The sequence below is a fragment of the Pyrus communis genome, chromosome 15 (genome assembly GCF_041283825.1).
Source record: "Pyrus communis isolate YQ-2024b chromosome 15, ASM4128382v1, whole genome shotgun sequence".
NCBI classification, from domain to species: Eukaryota; Viridiplantae; Streptophyta; class Magnoliopsida; order Rosales; family Rosaceae; genus Pyrus; species Pyrus communis.
In genome coordinates this window covers 15,818,672-15,838,656 of record NC_142579.1, presented here as the reverse complement: position 1 = coordinate 15,838,656, position 19,985 = coordinate 15,818,672, and the positions used below count along the sequence as shown (strand labels likewise).

Sequence of the window (19,985 nt, the reverse complement as noted above, 5' to 3'; positions counted from 1 at the left end):
TATGATTCGTTCTTTTTGACTTAAAAAAAAAAAAAGAAGTTGATATGTCCTTGCTAAGCAATGTATATGCTATTTTATATGTTTCGAGCGTAACCTGGTGGTAAAGATGAGTGGTAAAGAAACGAAATAGCTAAATTAGGGTAATTAATTACAAAAAAACAAACAATGAATATGAATGCGGTAACGAAACCAACTTTTTTTGAGAACCTACAAATACCCTTGAAAAAATCATTATTTCCGACCAAAAATTATTCTCCGTCGAAAGTGGTTCGACAAGAGGCGTATTATTTTCTACACTCAAAATGCCCTTGGAAAAGGGTTCTATTCCTGCCAAAAATAGCTGTTTTTGGAGGAAATTTTTGGCGCCATATTTATTTACGATGAAACTTGTATTCATTGGTAATAGTTGTATTTTTTTTCAAGGGCGTGTTTAAATTGTCGCAAATAATTGTTTATTTCTAAGGGAAACAAGTGGTCGTCGGTAGTAATTTCTTTATTTTCGAAGGTTGTTGTCAGAATTGATTGTGTATTTGCAAGAGGAACTATGCCGTAAAAAACGATTATCTATTTACTCTTTATTTATTTATTATTCTATTATAAGAAGTGGGATAAATTTTACATGGGATGTTCAAATCAACTCGTATACATCAAAAAGATTGGTAGGCTAACAAATTTAGAGTTAATCTAGCAAAGTTTTTTACTCTCATACTCATAAATATTTTATTCTTAATATCACGTACGTGAGATTAAAAAATTCCAAAGCAATTTTAAGATACCAAAGCACATGAAAAAATTCATAATAATTAATTTACAAATGTGAAAAATATGAAAAAAATAATAATAATGCAAACGATCATAATAATTAATGTAGAAGTGTGAAAAATGTAAAAAAAATATACAATCACTTGTAATAACAAGCTTTACAACTTTCGTGAAGGGGTAAAATCCGAAATTTGACACCAGAATCCATAAACCCTAGATTTATATTTAACTGTCAATTGTCATTTACGCTCTATTCTTCTCACCGGATTTTGTTGTTCAAATTTTGTTTTTTTGAAAACATGATCTTTTTAGCAGATGCAAACAAATGAATGGTTTAGATTGTTGATATCACGTTCCGATATTTACGGTTAATTGAAATATGAGTTGATGTTATATAGTTTCTATATACTTTATAAACTCAAAGCAATAATTTCACTAACCGTAAAAATATGAATGTGATATCAACGATCCGAACCGTTCATGTTTTTGAATTCACTAGAAGATTATGTTTTCTGAAAAGAAATTTTGAAAAATGAAATTCTGTGAGAAGAATGGAGCGTAAACGTAAACGACAATCAACGGCTAAAATTTAATCTACAGTTTATGGGATGATAGTTGCGAATTTCAGAGTTGACCTCTTCACAAAAGTTGTAGAGATTGTCATCACGAGCGTTTGTATATTTTTCTTATATTTTTCACACTTCAACATTAATTAAAAAACTTTACTACAATAATAACCGTAGGATTTAATCTCACATAAGTTTTGGCGTGGCGCCTTTATTTTTAGCTCTCTATTTTCAAAATTTTGGCGTGGTGCCCAAAAACTTAACTCTCTGTTTCCAAAGAGAGCGCTGATTATCTCTTTCTCGCAGCTTCTCTGTATTTCCTCTTCAGAAACAAAACCCTAGCATCCATCCTCCATCCTCTAGTAGCCATACGTGATGATGATAGAAACCATGAAACCGTCACACATGTTGTTTTTCAGTTTATATCATATAAGGTCTGACATATATATTTTCAGGTCTCGCCTAGATTTGAGATTTAGAAGCAGAAAACGAGAAGGCTAAGAGGATGGTGATGGACGTGGCAACCTACTTCTCTATGACTTTGGGGGCTTTTGTGTTCTGGCAATCCATGGATGAAGTCCCCATCTGGATTGCTCTGCATCAGGACGTAAAGGTAAAAATCTCTTCTTTCTCATGCTGCAGGTGCAATTTCATTTTTAGATTGGATTTATAATTTGGGTGATTAGCAATTTTTTTTAAGAATTCGATTGAATTTCATCGCCTTAAGCGCAGAATTGAGAGGCGTCTCATCGAATGGCCCAATTATGGCGGAAAAATCCGATTTTTAGGAAAATGGCATGAAATTTGGTGGTAAGGTTACAAGGAAATGGGGAGTAGGCGATGTTGTAGAATTAGGGAGGCAATCAGGGGTGGGAGGAGAAAAACCAACCGGGTATACCTCTGTTATTTCGATTATTTGATTGAAAGATTGAAACCTCTTAGTTTCAGCTAAACTTGTGCATGAAAGCCGTTTATGTGTTTGCAATTTTAGGTTTGTAGCTGAAAATGGTGTTTTTTTTTGTTTACATACATCTTCGATAAGATTTTGTGTTAAAAGTGGCGACGGCGAACTCTGTGTGGCTTAGACTATAATTAGAACATTTCTGCTATCGGTTCTCACTTTCGGTTTGTTGGTGTTTTGATTTTTTCATAGTACGAAAGGGAAGATGCTTTTATCTGTACGTATTCGAAATAATTCAAGTTTGCATTTTCGAAGTTTGAGGACTAGTGTTAATATGTTCATACACATATCTTAGGTTTGTAATGAATGTATTGGCTTTACCATATTGATCTTATATATGTTTGTTTTTATTAATGATAATACAAAATATTCTTTAAACAATGCTCAGTGGAATTTTTACCAAAAAACATATATTTCTTGCCTTAATTTCCATTGGAAATGTCTATTATTTTTTTTTTTCGATGAAAATAATATTTGTGACACACTAGAGTAGTAGTTAAGGGTTGAAAATTGTAATTGCAACAATTGTGCACTCTCACAAATAAAAATTATTTTGTTGGAAATTTTTTTTCTATCACAATTATTTGGAAATTTTGACAACTATATAATGATTTACGACCATATTTTCATGTCAAAAATAAAATAAGTTTGTCATTTTGAAAATTCATTTCCGACAAAAAGCTAACTACTAACTACAAGTTTTGTGTGTTGATAATAAAGTATTTTCGACGGCTAGTTGGAAAAAAAAGTGTTTTCAATGGGACAATTTGCGACGTCCAACAAGGGCTTTTCCCCTTCAAAAATAAGTATTTGTGATGGTAAAATGCCTTTTTCGAAGGTATTTGACCATCAATTAGAACTTTAAAAATTTGTGCTATTTTAATGTTTTGATTAGTGGTGTTGCATGCTTTTGCTAGAGTTCACTGTCATTTCATTGTTTTTGTATGCGGCGGGTAGGTAGGATTATGAGTGAACATATCACTATTAAATGCTGGTATAATTGAACCATATAGTTATATGAAAATGCACCTATTTTCAATTGCGAAAAAATGACTTGAAAATATGGAAATTACAGTGTCCACCTACCAACCACCGGTGACCCGCAAGTGAGTTGATGCTAATGCTACCAAACCCTTTCGCCACCATTTTAATACCTAAGCGGTTGGCAGCATGTGGAACAGTCACAGCCTCTTGGCAATCTTATCCGTATTCCACTGCCATGTAGACCATTCATTTTAATATATAACAACTACAAGTTACGGAATCCGGATCCTTCCTCTTCGTGAGAATTCCGAAAATTCTTGAATCGTATCCATTCATCGTACATTGTGCGGTCAGAAATGATTTTAATATTTTTATTTAAAATTAAACATAAATAGTATCTGAAAAAAAATAACTGCATCATATAAAATAAACGGACACGATTCACAAATTTCTAGGATCCTCGTCAAAAGATTCCACAAAGGATCCTGTTGGCAAATTATGTAGTCCATCACATTACCAATCATATCAAGTGACCCAATAGTATAGTACAGATTACGATTTTCCAATAAAAAAATATGGAAGCTTTTGAGTTCAAAACCCTGAGCTAGTAAATTTGCTTAAATGTAGTCATGAGCAGAGTGAAATTTCCAAGAACTTCTTCGAGCTCAATAAAAGATAAATGTAACTTCTTGTCTTCCTTTAAAAATAAAATAAAATAATTTGCTTTACCATCACGACCAAGCTGCCTTGGGGGCACAGAGATAGAGCGTACCCCTATCGGTGACTCTAACACACACACAAGAAGAAAAAAAAAAAAAACCGAATTCTGGTACACTACAAAATAGAATAGGTGGAGAATCCTCCTCCCATGCTCTGTGGCACGTCGCTTTAAATAAACAATGTGTTTGCAGAGAGGCGTGAGCGAGAGAGAGAGGAGAGAGAGAAGAGAGAGAAACACCATAGCCTGAATAAAACGTCTCAAATCTCTCAGTCGTCGATCCTGCTTCTGGTAATACGTATAGGTACGTGCCCCGCTCGTCATTCCAATATTCCTCCAATCCAAATTGTTGATGTCAAATGTTTGTTTGTTTGTTTGTTTGTTGCGCCGCCGCTTTTCTTTTAGATTTGTACCACATTATTTCGAGATTGATTGAATAGTTTTAATCTGATTGCGGTGGCGGTGGAATCACAGCTGTTGAGCTGCTTGTCTTGTTTGAGGGAGGATGACTATGGAGGCGGCTACGGTTGCGCCGAGATTGCAAATTTCAACATGGATGGTGGATTCCGACAAGGTTGCGAGGAGGCTGCGGACGCGCTCGGCGGCCTCCTTCTCTCCGAGATTGAAGGACCGAAACATGACCCAGGTGCTGCTGCCTCACCTACCAACCCCAAAAGTCTCCAATCGACAACGACATGTATCTTTGGAGGTTTCATGCTCTTACAAGAACTTTCCAGGTAACTTGTTCAACCAATTCAATTCAATTCAGTATGTTTATTGAATTTTGGTAATGTTTAATCTTGATTTGTGATGTTTATTTGGTGATTGAATCAATTCCCCATCTCCTTTTTTTATTACCAAAGTTAATTAATCTCAACCTTGGTGTTGAAATTGCATAAGATGAAGCATTAAGGACAAAAAATTTAATGAATGTATCGAAGAAAGAATTACTGTTTAGCATGGTTTCGTGGGCCGTGCAAAATTTATAAAAGGCCCCCTCTTAAGATAGTTTTCCAATAAAAGTGAGACATTCTAAATCTCACGTTATCCTGGGTTCGATTCCTGGCACTGACAAAATTTATAAAAAGCCGCTGCTGCTTTTTGATTAAGGAAAAGTAATCAGATTTGAAACTAGTTTTGTTGCAGTCCTGAGTAAGCTGCCAGAGTTGAAACGTTGTTATCATAATCGTCGTCTACCTAACTTATGTTTGGTGTGCACCATTTACTTTAAGAAAAATCTCAATAATAGTAATTTAGCCTCAGCCATGACAAGCTTTACGACTGTGACGCACATTCATTTTTAACCCAACTTAATTTCCATATAGTAAAATTCCGCAACTTGAAAACGACAATGGAAATAATTTGTTTTCACTGAATTTATTGTTTATAATTTCATATGGCGGAGCAGAATTGCTTCTCTTTTGAAATCCTGGAGTGTGATGCCCTCAAGGCTTGAGAATCTGTTTTAATGAGGTTTCACAATAACAGAAAATCTTACTTGTCATCTGGAAATATCTTTACGCAATCTATTTTCTTTCTGAGTACTGAATTCTCATTTAAAATCTCACTTGTCTAGCTTCAACAGTGGAATCTGGAAATTTTCATACTCTCGATGAATCGCTGGTTTTGAAGGTATGCGTCACACACCTTTTTCTAGTTTGTTTGGGCCGTGAAATTCTGTAAATCAAACCCCTTTCGGTCTTAATAAATAACAGAATCTGTCTTCTGTCAAATGAGAATGTGAACTTTGGCCCAAAGATATATCAAAACCATATATTTTACTTATTTATCTGTTTATGTGTTTGGCACACACATGCATATGTCTAACTAGAATTTAATAAAATTGCAGAATAAGGCACTAGCAATCGAGCCATATTTGAATGGACGTTGTATATATCTTGTTGGTAGGTCTCTCTATAAGCCTTTATATATAGTCTAGGATTTAATTACTGTGTACTTAATAAACTAATTCTGAGTTGCAGGTATGATGGGATCTGGGAAAACAACCGTTGGCAAGATTATGGCGCAGGCACTTAGTTATTCATTCATTGATAGGTATGTAATCTGCCTACTTTCGAGTTTGGTCTTTATAGAAAAAATGCATACTCTGTTGGGATTGCATAAAGGATGAGAGGAAGGACAAAGAGTTCTTTTTTGTCAATTATCTCATTTTTCCAAGTCTATCTGAAGCCTTAATGGTGTATTTAGGTTACTTCTTGCTAAACAGAATTCTGTATTTTGGTATATTCTTGTGGATGCTCTAGTGATTCATTGGTGGAGCATGATGTTGGTGGAACTTCTGTAGCTGAAATTTTCAAACTCTATGGAGAGGGCTTTTTCAGAGATAAGGAGGTCAGTTGAAAACTATTCCTGTTGATTCATTTTCTGCAGATTTCATGGTTGGAGACTGTTACCTAATGTTTCATGATGTACTAAGAGAAATATGTCTGATTAGCAGTTAGAGCTCAAAACTGCCAAATTTTATGTTTTCTGTATTATTGTGAAACAACATTAAGGTAATCAGCTTGTAATTTCTAAAATTGGTGTCCCATGATTGGTGGCATAGTTTCATGAAGTGCCGCTTGTAATAAAAAGTGGAAGGTGCAGGTTCTATTCAATTCTGTACACCTCACGTACATACATACATACATACATGCATACATGTCTGAAAGTGAAACATTCTTAGTAGTTCTCCATTCAATATAGTTGACGGTAAAGAAACACAAAAGTTCCACTATGCAGCCTATTAATGTAGTTATGCACTATAGGTTGATTATTTTTTTTTTGCCACTCTTCTCTCTTCCATTACTGCAATTATGGTATATAATTATATGTACTTCTTTTAGACTGAGGTGCTACGTAAACTGTCTTTGATGCATCGTTTAGTTGTTTCTACGGGTGGAGGTGCAGTTGTACGCCCTGTCAACTGGTTAGTAGTAACACAATTTTCTATGTTTTTGAATTATCTGAATATTATATTAACTTTGTTAATAACTTACTATACGCATATTGGTGCATCAGGAAGTGTATGAAGAAGGGGATTAGTGTGTGGTTAGATGTTCCCTTGGAAGCCTTGGCTCAGAGAATTGCAGCTGTGGGAACTGGTTCTCGGCCCCTTTTGCATCACGGGTCAGGGGATGCATACAGAAAAGTATGCCATTTATTTATAGCTGAAATTGTCACTAAAATAATCCTTAATTTTATGATTGGTCTATCAAACGAAAAGGAACCAACACATTGGTATGTTGACACTTTGCCTTCCATGCAGACTTATATGCGTTTGACTAGTCTTTTTGAAGAGAGAGGTGATTCATATGCCAATGCCAATGCTAGGGTTTCCTTGGAAAGTATGCAGCCTTTTGGCTTTAATTCTCGTCTTGACATAGTAAAATTAATAAACGAAAGAGTTTCACTTGTAAGATATTGATACCTTGCATTATTTGTTGTGCAGATATTGCAGCCAAATTGGGTTATAGTGATGTATCCAATCTCACACCTACTGCCATCGTGATTGAGGTTTCCTCTCTTTCTCTCTCTTGATTTGCATTCCGATATAAAAATAACATTAACTAATCATCTTTTTAAAACAAAAAAGGGGCCACACCTGTTGGGGACTGCTTTTGTAATAATCATTTCTACTCCTAAGCACTTTTGCTAAAAGTGTGTCAAATTTTTCAATAAAAATCCAAGTGCTTGGGTAAAGAAGCTTTGAAAGTGGCTTTATAACCCAGAGGGAGGTTTAATGTTTTCTCCAAAGAGTTAGCTAGAAACAGTTTAGTTTTCTTGAAGTGCCTTTTGCCCTTCAGTAAGCATTGCGAAATAGGCCTTAAATGTTGCAGCATTATCATTACTCGGATACAAATTATGTGCTGTTTTGCATGAAGTTACCTATAACCTATTCTTTTCGCTTAGCTTTACTGTACCCTTTGCCAGGCGCTTGAACAAATTGAAGGCTATCTGAAGGAAGAACACAGGCATGCACATATTACGTTCTAAGACCACAGAACTTCTGTGTTGCATTCTTGTGGTATATTTATTATTTTCCCTTGCAAACATGTTAAGTTTCTCTGGTAACGAAAGATGGTTTGGTCTCGTGTTTATTGTGTTAATCGGGGTTTGTCATGCAAAAGTTAGCAGCAAACAAGTATTGTAAGATTTTTAATGTAATGTTAAGTACGCTGTAGCTGTATATATATGTTGTAGCTGTATAATGTTAATTTCTGTACGATGTTCTAGTAAATTTTGGGAACAAGTTTTCTCCTTGAGCAATGAAGTCGTAGCCAAATTTTTTTGCAGATGAAACCTTTGATTGTTAACTGAATTTTGAAATGGATGTTGTGAATGTTCCCTAAGTTTCAGTTGGTCCATTTTTACTTTTCGTAGTGGCAGAAAGCAATCATGCTCTAACAAAGACCTTTGTATAGAAACAATATTTGGAGCCCTCTACGGTCGCCCCTATTGCCTTGCTCACAAACTGACCCTGGATGTGATATGGTATGGTAGCGAGTATTAGACGGATAATCTACCAAAAGCATAAAAACAAAAAGAAATAGAAGAAAGCCCCAAATTCTTGTCTAGCAACTTAAAACAATAAGCATAATAAATAATAGGGTGAAGTGTCAATTTAATCCCTAAACTATCACGTTAGTGAAAATTAGGTCTTTGAATTATTTTTTCAGTAAAATAAGTTCCTAAATTCATTAAGAATTTCTAATTTCATCCCTACTTTAGAGTGTAATACCATTCTATTCAAAGTTAATTTATCCAATTTTTCATCAACATAAGTCACGTGACATACTTTAGAGTGTAATACAATTCTTTTCTGGCCAATAAGCCCTTAACATTTCATATAGGTTGTGAATCTAACGTTTAATTTACTCTCTAAAGTTAACTTCATACACTATTTCTTTATGTAAAAGTATCATCTACCCTCCAACGTGTATCACATACAAGTAACGTGACAAATTAACGGAAAATTGAATATAATAACTTCGAATATAATATTAGGGATGTACTTGACAGATTTTTATAATTTAAGGATTGGCTTTTTAAAAAAAAAAAAAGTTTAGGAACGTAATTTTCACTTAGGTGATAATTCAATAACTAAATTAGCAATTTACCCTAAATAAGATACTCAAAAGTGGAGGTTTTGCAAATGCTAAATGCTAGGATGCTATTAAGCTCTTGCCACGTCGCATGACACGTCATCATTTGTGAAATGGTTTTATTGGTCTACGTGTAATATTTGTTAGGAAGTTAGTTTGATCGTTAGCTTGCAACATTTTATATACTGTGCCCTTGTGTCGAGCAAAGTATGTTGAAGATATTGATTGTATTCTGGTTCTTGAGTACTAGCAATTATTCTTGTGTATACGAATCAAGGTTCGGACGGAGTCTAAAAATAAATGATTTAGGACACATTCACAATGTGGATTTCGATCTGCTTCTTCATTTGGAAGCAAAAAATTCTAGATGCAGGCCTCAAATTCTAGTGTCGGTTGTAAAGCGAGCGCAAGAAATGTGCCGAGTTTTAGATAAATGACACTGATTGAACGATTTCTCAAATTAAAAACAGCAACCAAAACAAATACTTGAGAACAGTTGTGTGCGAAACCAACTTACGTATGTTCCTCGGAAGCTAGCTCGTACAACTTCAAATTCACTGCTTCCTTCCATACAAGAATCACCGTCTAACATATGCATTCGCACAAACAATCGAAAAAGTGAAGTCCACCGACATGACATTGCACTGAGAAGTTGAGTAAGTAACCATCATTGACCGATGAGTTTGCTGATGCAGCAGCGTGTGTATTAGAAAGCAGCACATATACTGAAGAATTCCGTGGATCTAACTAAATGAGTTTCTCAGCCGCGTGTTGTCCCTTTCACGTATCTCCATGTAATCTGCAAGCAGCAAGTTTTGTGGCCCAAATTATAGCATTTCGTTCAACTACCTTCCCTGCAGTGAGGATGCTACACGCAGTGAGGACGCCAAGGAATGTGACATCGTCAGGCATAACATGAGATTACCTCCTGTCATCAAAGATCTTCTGTGAAACCCTGTCCTTGATTTATCGTATTTTGTACTATCGGATTTATGAAATCACCATTGTACCCTTGAGTTGACTTTCGTTGACCATCTCGTCGAAATGCGTAGTCTTAAGTTAATTAATTTATTCGTATTGTACTCGTCGTCATGAACGCGTAGTCGCGAATGGATTTGAAATCGGATGTATAACGAAGATTTTACGTTCAAACCATCGAACATTTTCAAATATTTGTGTTTCGTTTTATACATTCGTAAAGTGCGAACCAAGGGGGACCCACTTGGGATTCTTGTCCCCTTATCCTTCTACCCAATCCGGATTCCCCCTTCCTTTTTGGGATATTTTCTTATCTCCCTCTCTCCCCCTCACTTTCTCTCCCTTCCCTTTTAACTCTCCCCGTGCCCTTTCTCTACGATCTCCCTCTCCTTTCTCTTTGAGTTCACTCTCACAACAACAACAACCCCAAGACTCAAGGCTTGGACGTTGGACCTCGAAACCCCATGCCAAACTCGATACTTCCACTGTGACAGTCACGGTGCACCCTCCCCTGACAAACTCCGACGACTTTTGTGACTTTTCTGACATGGGCAAGTTCCTAGAAACCCTTGGGATGTGTTTTAAGGTTGGATCAAGGCTTGCTGCAAGTTGTTTAAGCTTGTTAAACGTTAAAATAGCTCAGAGTGAGTTTTCCCCAGTTTTTCAACAAGCACTACCACTTTAGAGGTGTTTTTGGGCCAATCCATGGCGAGTTGGCCATTGTGCTAGGTACTATTCTCTTCATATCGTTGAGAACTACAACTTTTGTTTTTGTATCACTTGATTTGGTTGAGTATTGAAGAAGTTATGAGCGTTTGAAAGTTTGCCCAGAAACCAGTCGATCCACGGCCTGAAACCAGGTCGACACGACCTAATAACCCTAAAACCCAAATCCAAACCCAACTGTTACCTGGCCTAAACCTTTGGGCCATGCTATCGGCCCAACTCAGAGACCTAGCCCACTGAGCCAAGCCCAAACCCAAACCCTTGGCCCAAGCCCAAAAACCAAGCCCAACCCAGATTCCAGTTAGCGCGTAGGCCTGCGCATTGGTGCTTATCTTGGCTAGCGCGTGGAGCACACACACCTCCATCGGAGGTACTGTGCTTCGCCGCCATGGACAGTGTCGACGATTTTTTCGACCAACTTTCTGGTGACCCAACATAAAGCGTGCAGGTACCTGAGGTTCCCCCTTAAGTTTTTTGAGGTCCTGAATCCGTTTATGATGTCCGTTTCCCAAAATTCAATCATTTTAGTATAGTTTTATTAATTGATCCCTTTATGTGCTTAGGTGCATTTGTTAGTGGCGTTTCTATCCTCCCTAGTTCGCACGGCTCTTCGATTACAGAGTATCTGTGAGTGGACTCGTTCTAAAATGCATGATTTTACTATTAGAAATGCATACATGAAAAGCATGATTTTATGAATACGTTTTATGAAACGATTATTAGAAAATTGAATTCATGCTTTATAAAATATCATGCTTCACTGGATTTATGCTTATTGAGATATTCACAAATAATGATTTAAGATATGATGTTTGAGCTATTGAGCTTCGTTGAGATATTTACATATATTTTAGAAATATTATGTTCATATTTTTATTGTGCTTATTCAGTGGTTACTCATATTATGTGCTTACGGGCGAATGATATCTATATATGGCTTTGGTCTGGTGCTATATATGGCTTCGGTCGGGTGCTGTAGGGACCTACATGCGAATGATATCTATGTATGGCTTTGGTCGGGTGATGTAGGGGCCTATGGGCAAATGAATATATATATATATATATATATATATATATATGGCTTCGGTTGGATGACGTAGGGGCCTACGGGCTAATGAAGGCCTTCGGGCGATTTTGATACCACTACTAAGCACACTATATATGATATATGTTTTATGAAGTTTTATGGCATGCTAGGGTTTTCGGAAAAACCTATTATACTATTGAGTTTTCATAAACTTTGGGGGTTAGTACATTGATGAATCACTATTTTAGTATTACTTATATATCAACTTAGTCCGCTCATGTTTTGTTTTGCACCCCTCAGGACCTAGGAGTGAGGCATATGATCCGAGCTATGAGGCATTCCCATACCAATGACTTTGTGTCCTTTCCGCTTGGACATTCTTGTAATAGCACTTTCTGTTACACATTCCGCTTGTATTCTGAATTAGTAATTTGCTCTGAACATGTTATGCATTATCACTATTATTTTGTTGGCAATTGAACTTATTATATTATTTTGTTAAGTTTGTATTTGAATATTACATTGCGTAGTTATGCGCAAAATTTATATGCATGTTTTATATGTTCTCGACATATGCATTCATAAAATGGCTTGCGTCACCTCGGGTGTTGGCCAGCACATGGCCATCCTGTTGTCCTTCGGACATCAGGATCAGGGTGTGTCATCTTCAAAGTTGAGATTAACTGGTACAAATACAGTAAGAATTAACTAGTAAAACTAACCAAATGCATCTGAATTTTGGAATAAGACACCAGCATATATAAAACTAACCAAATGCATCTGAAATTTGGAATAAGACATGAGCATATATAAAAATTACAACTTTAAAGATGTCTAGAAATCATAATTTCATCATCCAAGTTGAGCTTGCAGCCTTTGAAAGCACTGAGAAAGTGAAAAAGAATCTATGCCACATTGATGGAAAAAAATAGGTGTAAGACCGTACAGGGACATGTGAGTAGAAAATTTCACAAGTTGAGCTAGACTAATTAGTAAAATTTTAAGGAGATACAGTTTTCTCTCTCACATTTGTAGGCATCATCCACTATGTATTGATTTGTGTCATCCGAACAAAGAATGCAAGTATGAAAGAAGAAAATAAATCAGGAAGAAGAGACCGATGAGTAGTAAGTGCAGGCAGTAAGGGAGTAAAACTAGCAATATCTGTCTGGTTCTTTTCACCCAGTGGCGTAACACTCTTCCAGGGGCAGAAATCCTCAAGGACCTCGACCCATTGTCTTCAAATGCTCGCCTTTTATCTAAACTTTCCAAATACCACCAATGTAATGTAATTTGCATTCCACACTTGCCTCTGATACCTCTCTAGTCTTGCTTTAAGCTCTGTGCTAAACAAACAAAACTTTTGCAAGTTTCCTGGCATAGCCGCAGAGCAATAGCATTATGCATGCACTCTCCGCCACCTTTTATGTGCAAACATCACTGGCAAAGTCCTGCATATATAAAATCTACGTGCATTCCAGTTGCAGTCATAGTCACAGAAGTAAAGCCATACCCAGATAATGGTACATAGAGGATCAAGGCGAATTTCAACACTTTTACAGACTCACTCATTACCTTGCCAGAAATGTTTTAAGTTCATGTGTTTTGGAATCCTGTGCCACCGTGTAATGCCCTGGGTGACATATGCAAGGCAAATACTAATTTCGATATGAGGTCTATGTTGTGCACCTAGTGCCTATGTATTGCTTACTTATTGCCTATGTAATGCCTTTTTCAGGAGTTCATCCTCAATGTTGAGGAGCGAAGCTCTGTCCTCAGTAAAGTACACAACAGTTGAAAGATCGATTACGACGCACATGTTCTCAATCTATGATCAAGATCTCGTCTCTATACAATAGAAAAGTCGTCGACATTTTATCGAGATTTTAAAATTTTCCTTGCAATGCATCAACCAAACTACTATTATGGCTTTGTATAAAAGAAAAAGAAATTAGATGATTTATGAACTGAACAATTGATTACATATGACATAAAAGGTACTTGAGTCTCTAAAAAGCTACAAAGAAATCATAACTTAACATCAATTGCATGGTTGTCTAGCAATTCATCATCATCTTCTCAACGGGTAAAAATGCTTTTCTTGTCCTTAAGTAGAACCACTTGCCTATGTATTGCTTATTTATTCAACATAATGCCATATACAAATCAAAATGAATTACACGGGTAGCGCATACAGGGAGATATATTAAAACTCAATCATTACCAATCACTGAAGCAGTTGAGTGTGTCACCTGACCTAACTCAAAGGTTCTTTTATTCGGACCTTTGCAGTTTGCAGTAGTCCTCCCCAATACATAAAAGCTGTCTGCGAGAAGAATGGGAATCAATATGAAGTTTCCTTTGGTGCTCCCTTGCTGAGAAAGAATTTTGGCGACCTACATGTGAGGAGGGGAAACAGACCTGCATTATGTAGCTACAAAACATCGCAGTATGGCAACCAATTATAAGAAAAGTACAATAATAAACTTGAACAGAGGGCCTCTAGCACAACAATCTAGTGGTTTTCTTCTTCACTTGTAAGTAGAGGTTCCACGTTCGACTCTCATGGACGGCGAGTTCAAGACTTACTTATGACTAGCTTATTGTGTGATTTAACCAGAATCCCCTCCCCAAAATCATTGCATGATTTTTTTTTTGGGAACTGTTATTAGCACTCCAAAAATCTCATTCTACACTCCTCACAGGTGTATTTTTCTTTCTAATTATAGAAAGTTTGGAGTGCCAATTGAGATTTTTGGAGTGCTAATAACAATTCCCTTTTTTTTTTTTTTTTAATAAAAAGAATGATTTCACGGCGGGAACAAACAAGGACAGAAATCAGTCGAGTTGGGGGAGGTTGCCAAAATCCTATGCTGGATTTCTTGGGGAAGATTGTGAGATAATAACCCAAGCAGTAAAACCATTGGTTCTAAGTTCTATTTCTGTGTCCAACACACCAGTTCACTTATTTCTAGCTGCAATGAACTTAGCATGTGCATAATATGCTTCTCTGCTCAGTGAACTATGAAATTGCAATATAGGAATAGCGCTCGCATAAATATACAAGTCATTTAGATATATTACACACCCCTAAATCAAATTTTCGGGTTGGCTTAAAGTTTGATGAGTTGACATTCATAATCTCATTGTCATTTACAATTGCAAACTTAAATGATCAACTTTTCTGGCATCAAATAAAAAATCATTGATCATAATATCCAGAAGAAAGCTTACCAGTAAAGCTTATAATCATATTATACAATGCAATGGAATGAACGAGCAAACATCACAAGGAAACTGCCAAGCAGTTGACGATGGAAGAGCCTTTCGGAACTGAAAGAAGCTTATGGGACCAATCGATGTTTCCCCACAGCTCCCCATCATCTCCCTTTTCCTCCAACTCAATTTCAGCACACCAAATATCAATTTCTTTGCCATTTCCCTTCCCTTCCCACAACACAACCAATTTCTCTCCCACATTCGCCATCGTAGCACCGCACAAAAACTTGGGCAGCCCCTTCTCCACACCCTTGAGCTCCTTCCAAGCCCTCTTCTTCACATCAAACCCTCTGATTTTCCCCAAATAGTCATAGCAATACAGAATCCCATGGACCACACAAGCCCTCCCTCTCCACCCCAAATCAAGCCTTTTCTCAACTCCTTCCCAAACCCCAGTTTTTGGATCGAAAACTACCCCACCCCGGTCTGCCATGGCATACACGCGGCCGCCGATCACGGCGCTCGCGTGCATCCACTTGCCACGGACCTCAATTGCAGAACTCGGCACCGCCTCCCAGCGGCCCTTCTCTGGGTCTAGAACCTCCGCCCAGTGCTCGGTCCGCGCCCACGAGTCCACAAGGCAGCCGCCGATGACGTAGACCCTTCCGTCCACAACACCCGCGGCGGCGAACTCACGCGCCACCCGCATAGGGGGACCCGGTTGCCAGGTGTGAAAGCGGCAGTCGAGGAGCCACACGTGGGAGGAGGGGACGTCGTTGACTGAGCCGCCGAGGACGTAGATGGTGGAGCCCAGCACGGCGTAGGCGGCGCCGAGTGATGGGGCGGGGATGGGTGGAACGGGGATGAGAAGAGGAGGGAGGTCGGTGGGGTTGGGGTTTTGGTAGAGTGTGAACCAGGCGGAGGGGTTATGGTGTGAGCGGAGGGTGAGGTAGAGGACATGTTGGGTCGAATTGAGGAGGGAGCGGGTGGTGAAGAAGAGTGGGGATGAGAGGAGGGAGCGGATGGGTCTCGACACTATCGACAGAATCGGGTGGTACCAGCGGGGGACTCGGGCTATGCAGTTCAAAGCGACGTCGTCTGGGAGGGATGGGATCAGTTGTGCCGTTGCGGCGGCAGCGGCGGTGGTGGAGGTGGAGGTGGACATGGCTGTGCTTTGTGTCAGCTGATGGTTTATTTGATTAGATTTGGATTTTGGATGATGATATCAGACCTTCCCCAACACAAAATTCTCAACTAAGAATTTTCTTCTCCAGTCTCAAAAGAATATACCCAAGTTTCCCCTACCGAAGAAATAAGTGTTAGGTTGATATGGCCGAGTTGGTCTAAGGCGCCAGATTAAGGTTCTGGTCCGAAAGGGCGTGGGTTCAAATCCCACTGTCAACAAAAATCCTTTTTATTTTTTCTCTATTTTCCATGTAATTACGTAAGCTGACGTGGAGCTTCGCCACGGGCTGTTGCACAGAAAGTAAGAGAACTGTGTCTGCAGCAGATTGCAACTGAAAGGCACTACTGCTACGCTAACTCAACTCCTGGCGCCAAACCTTATCCGCTCAAAGTAAACAACAGAGAGAGAGAGAGAGAGAGGCATGGCGAGGTGCTGCTTGGACATGGCCGCAAAGGCTGCTTCCGCTTCCAGTTTATTAGTAGCCTCCTCCTCTTCCTCCTCCGACTTTCACCGTCCCCGGCAACTGCGAATCGGAGCTTCTTCCTCTGCTGTTCCTTCTGGTGTCGAGCTCAACACCCTCCAATCCGCCATTGCAAAGGTTCTTCTTCTTCTCCCATTTCGTTTTTGTTGCAATGCTGTTAGTAATTTCTCTTAAAAATTGCACCATTGGACACGGTTATCCATTGCTAAAATCACTCATTGAATTTGTATAGGCTTAAGTAATTAATTAATGTGCATGGAAAGTACATCGTCAATTGGTTTAAAGTCGGGTGCTTATTTTTCTCCAAGAAAAATCGACGAGTTGAATACATGCCCCGTATAATTAGTATTCGAATTAAAGTAGGAAGGATGTGATTGACAAGCATGTAATGTATCTGCATATTCTTGCTGCAGAAAGATAGCAGTGCGGTTAAACAGGCACTTGATCAGCTAAGTGAAATTGGTTGGGCCAAGAAATGGAGTTCTCAGCCTTATGTCTCGCGGCGTACGGTCAGTCTCCATCACAAGTGTCAAGTTCAAGTCCTCTACAAATCCATGCATACATTTACTATACTTGAATTGATGACGATCATCCTTTCAAAGTGTATTCAATCATGAATCTTAAATACTACACTACTTATTTACCTAATTGTTTCGAGTTCAATTCCTAATTTCAAGTGGATTCAACGTTTATGAATGCATTGGACCGTGCAGACATCGCTTAGGGAGCTGACAACTCTTGGGATTAAAAATGCAGAAACTCTTGCAGTTCCCAGTGTCAGAAATGATGTAAGTATTACTTGTTCGGGATGCAATACTTGCATCCTTCATCACAGCTTCTTATCCTTATGGTATTTTGTGCAAACATTGTCTTCTTCTCTGTCACTGTCTCTCCCTGAATCTAAAATTTATTAATTGTATGAAATATGGGATTTGTATCAGACTAGTTTTCTGTGAAGTGTTAATATTGTTCATCATACGTACAGGCGGCCTTTCTATTCACCGTGGTAGGGACGACGGGATTCTTAGGTCTTCTTGCTGGCCAACTTCCTGGGGTAAATTTGATTATATCTCCTTTTCTCTGTAAGTCCATATATAAATTATACATCAACTATCTAAACAATAGGAATAATTAGGAGACGTTTTCGCATTCCTACATATATACTTATGCAATGATTCTTTTAGGGAATTCTGTAGCATTCTATGTTTGAGGTGAAAGCATGCATTTTGCTACTTGTACATTAATAGGGGAAAGTTGTCTTTGCAAACCTCCCTCTTTGATCTCGTGATGGTTTTTGAACTTAACGGTCGCATTGTAATGCCCCTTGCATCAGAATATTACTTGTCTCTCTAGTGTAGCTTGTTCCGTAAAAGTGGAAGGCAAAATCTCAGTTCCTTGGTTGTGAATTGATCACGTATTATGCATGTATTGAATAGATGGTCAGGTTATATAGCTGCTCGACATTTTCGCTAAACAAAGAAATTAACTTCCGTATGAACACAACTTCAATTTTAATAGAAGATTTAGACTGAATACATGGATTTTGTTTCACCATTGCCGTGTATTTATTGACTGCTTTTTACTGACATCCATCTTGGTTTCTCTTGCACAATACTGTTGTTGTTGTAGGATTGGGGGTTTTTCGTACCATACTTGGTCGGGAGCATCTCTTTAGTAGTTTTAGGTGTGGGAAGCACTGCCCCTGGGTAAGAGTAAGAGTAAGATTTTTTGTATGGAATTGAATTTTAATGCGTCGATGACTTATTTATGTCTGGCAGTATTTATGAGTTATTACCAAGATTGAATTTTCTTCCATAAAAATTTATCTGTATCTACTGCACTTTAGGCTTCTTCAAGCTGCGATATCTGGCTTTTCAGCATTTTTCCCAGACTATCAGGAGAGAATTGCTAGGCATGAAGCTGCTCATTTCTTAGGTACTTCATTAACACCAGATATTGTAAACTTCATAAGTTTTTGTTAGTTGCTTTCTTGGCAATTTGCTTACTGATTACGAATTCTCTCTCTGAATAGTTGCATATTTGCTGGGCCTTCCTATTCTGGGATACTCTCTAGATATTGGGAAAGAGCATGTCAACCTTACTGACGAAAGGCTCGAGAAACTGATATACAGTGGGCAGCTCGATGCAAAGGAACTAGACAGGTAGGGGCATAGCTACTGGAAGTCTGGAACTTAGCATTTTCCTTGAGTAATATTCCACTTGTGAAACTGCAACAAATGTGCTCTTGTTTCGTTTGAGAATAGTACAGCTTTCCTCTGTAAATCCATTAAACGAATCATTCCCTATAAACTGGTTCGTTTTCATGCACAAACAGTCCATTTGCATTAAGGTTTACCTGTTACAATGTCTTCACTTCACATAAACTTTATCAAAACAAATCCAATACATAATTGCAGTTCAATTCTGCGAAAGATGTCATGTGAAATCCATAAATTTTGATGGTACTTTAGATTGGCGGTGGTAGCAATGGCTGGACTTGCAGCAGAAGGTCTGAAATATGACAAAGTGATCGGTCAATCTGCTGATCTTTTCACTCTACAGGTTAACCACCATTTCCCTAAAATTAATTGATATCTTTCAAGATAATATGTTTATGTGACCTTAGTTTCCAAGACTTGCCTGTTTATGTCTCGTGTTCAGAGATTTATCAACAGAAGCAAGCCGCAGCTCAGCAAAGATCAGCAGCAAAATCTTACTAGATGGGCTGTAAGTTCATAATTATAAAACCTCCTGCATACAATAAATTACGCTTTTCTAGTAGTAAATAGTAGTGATGATGCTGGTAACTGTATGATGTATTGCAGGTTTTGTTTGCCGGATCGCTCTTAAAAAATGATAAGGTGATTCATGAGGCCTTAATAACAGCAATGTCAAACAAGGCAACTATCCTGGAATGCATTGAAGCAATTGAGAAAGCTGCTTGATTCATTCTGCTCTGCTGCTGCTGTCATGAAATCCGACATGCGTCTACTGCTTGATCTTTTTCGTACTCTCGTCGTTCTAATTTTGCAGCTATGAAATTTGTGAGTTATCTTTTCCTGCTGGATCACAAGATATATTCATTAAATCTGTATCAAGTAAACCCTAAGGCTACAAAGATCATTATTGTATCCTTTGTATTCCTGCACCTCCATTTACACGGGACTTAAATGTCCGGGTGATCAGAAAATGTTTTGTATACTGTGGTAATTTGAAATTGCTGGGGGCTTGTAACTCAGTTGATTTAGATTTAGAGAAATGCGTCTTCTCTT

General features: G+C 38.0%; 3 protein-coding genes, 1 long non-coding RNA gene and 1 other non-coding gene across 10 annotated transcripts; 4 read left to right on the top strand and 1 right to left on the bottom strand.

Annotated features, from left to right (window-relative positions):
* The first annotated feature begins 4,012 nt into the window (after nucleotides 1-4,012).
* On the top strand, nucleotides 4,013-8,293 carry SK1 (shikimate kinase 1). 5 transcript variants are annotated; one of them, XM_068479871.2, is made up of 11 exons: nucleotides 4,013-4,295; nucleotides 4,466-4,728; nucleotides 5,568-5,623; nucleotides 5,841-5,895; nucleotides 5,974-6,046; nucleotides 6,256-6,343; nucleotides 6,838-6,920; nucleotides 7,013-7,142; nucleotides 7,260-7,338; nucleotides 7,443-7,507; nucleotides 7,925-8,293. In XM_068479871.2, the coding sequence occupies exons 2-11, from the start codon at nucleotides 4,497-4,499 to the stop codon at nucleotides 7,985-7,987; spliced, it is 924 nt and encodes a 307-aa protein (XP_068335972.2). In that variant the 5' UTR covers nucleotides 4,013-4,295; nucleotides 4,466-4,496; the 3' UTR covers nucleotides 7,988-8,293. The 5 variants fall into 5 exon arrangements, with proteins under 5 accessions (XP_068335972.2, XP_068335978.2, XP_088542909.1 ...); XM_068479877.2 differs by having other exon boundaries at nucleotides 4,142-4,295; nucleotides 5,577-5,623; XM_088686783.1 differs by having other exon boundaries at nucleotides 4,149-4,295; nucleotides 4,397-4,728; nucleotides 5,577-5,623.
* Nucleotides 8,294-10,664: 2,371 nt separating this feature from the next.
* On the top strand, nucleotides 10,665-12,296 carry LOC148690576 (uncharacterized). The gene is made up of 2 exons (XR_015956259.1): nucleotides 10,665-10,803; nucleotides 12,128-12,296. It is a non-coding gene; the product is annotated as an uncharacterized LOC148690576 (long non-coding RNA).
* A 317-nt stretch (nucleotides 12,297-12,613) lies between these two features.
* Nucleotides 12,614-16,211, bottom strand: SKIP6 (SKP1 interacting partner 6). The gene is made up of 2 exons (XM_068453521.2): nucleotides 15,062-16,211; nucleotides 12,614-14,223 (listed from the first exon to the last, which is right to left on the bottom strand). The coding sequence occupies exon 1, from the start codon at nucleotides 16,209-16,211 to the stop codon at nucleotides 15,114-15,116; it is 1,098 nt and encodes a 365-aa protein (XP_068309622.2). The 3' UTR covers nucleotides 12,614-14,223; nucleotides 15,062-15,113.
* Nucleotides 16,212-16,346: 135 nt separating this feature from the next.
* LOC137737233 (uncharacterized) lies at nucleotides 16,347-19,985 on the top strand. 2 transcript variants are annotated; one of them, XM_068476662.2, is made up of 10 exons: nucleotides 16,347-16,830; nucleotides 17,127-17,222; nucleotides 17,427-17,501; nucleotides 17,699-17,767; nucleotides 18,343-18,419; nucleotides 18,560-18,648; nucleotides 18,746-18,875; nucleotides 19,185-19,275; nucleotides 19,375-19,440; nucleotides 19,539-19,985. In XM_068476662.2, the coding sequence occupies exons 1-10, from the start codon at nucleotides 16,654-16,656 to the stop codon at nucleotides 19,656-19,658; spliced, it is 990 nt and encodes a 329-aa protein (XP_068332763.2). In that variant the 5' UTR covers nucleotides 16,347-16,653; the 3' UTR covers nucleotides 19,659-19,985. The 2 variants fall into 2 exon arrangements, with proteins under 2 accessions (XP_068332763.2, XP_068332771.2); XM_068476670.2 differs by having other exon boundaries at nucleotides 16,603-16,830; nucleotides 19,340-19,440.
* On the top strand, nucleotides 16,370-16,450 carry TRNAL-AAG (transfer RNA leucine (anticodon AAG)). The gene has a single exon. It is a non-coding gene; the product is annotated as a tRNA-Leu (tRNA).

Bases quoted from the DNA above. Each gene is read 5' to 3' on its own strand.
- SK1 (XM_068479871.2), top strand. From the start codon at position 4,497: ATGACTATGGAGGCGGCTACGGTTGCGCCGAGATTGCAAATTTCAACA. The intron at 4,729-5,567 runs GTAACTTGTTCA...TCACTTGTCTAG, and splicing joins CTCTTACAAGAACTTTCCAG to CTTCAACAGTGGAATCTGGA. The intron at 7,508-7,924 runs GTTTCCTCTCTT...ACCCTTTGCCAG, and splicing joins CTACTGCCATCGTGATTGAG to GCGCTTGAACAAATTGAAGG.
- SKIP6 (XM_068453521.2), bottom strand. From the start codon at position 16,211: ATGTCCACCTCCACCTCCACCACCGCCGCTGCCGCCGCAACGGCACAA.
- LOC137737233 (XM_068476662.2), top strand. From the start codon at position 16,654: ATGGCGAGGTGCTGCTTGGACATGGCCGCAAAGGCTGCTTCCGCTTCC. The intron at 17,768-18,342 runs GTAAATTTGATT...TTGTTGTTGTAG, and splicing joins TTGCTGGCCAACTTCCTGGG to GATTGGGGGTTTTTCGTACC. The intron at 18,649-18,745 runs GTACTTCATTAA...CTCTCTGAATAG, and splicing joins TGAAGCTGCTCATTTCTTAG to TTGCATATTTGCTGGGCCTT.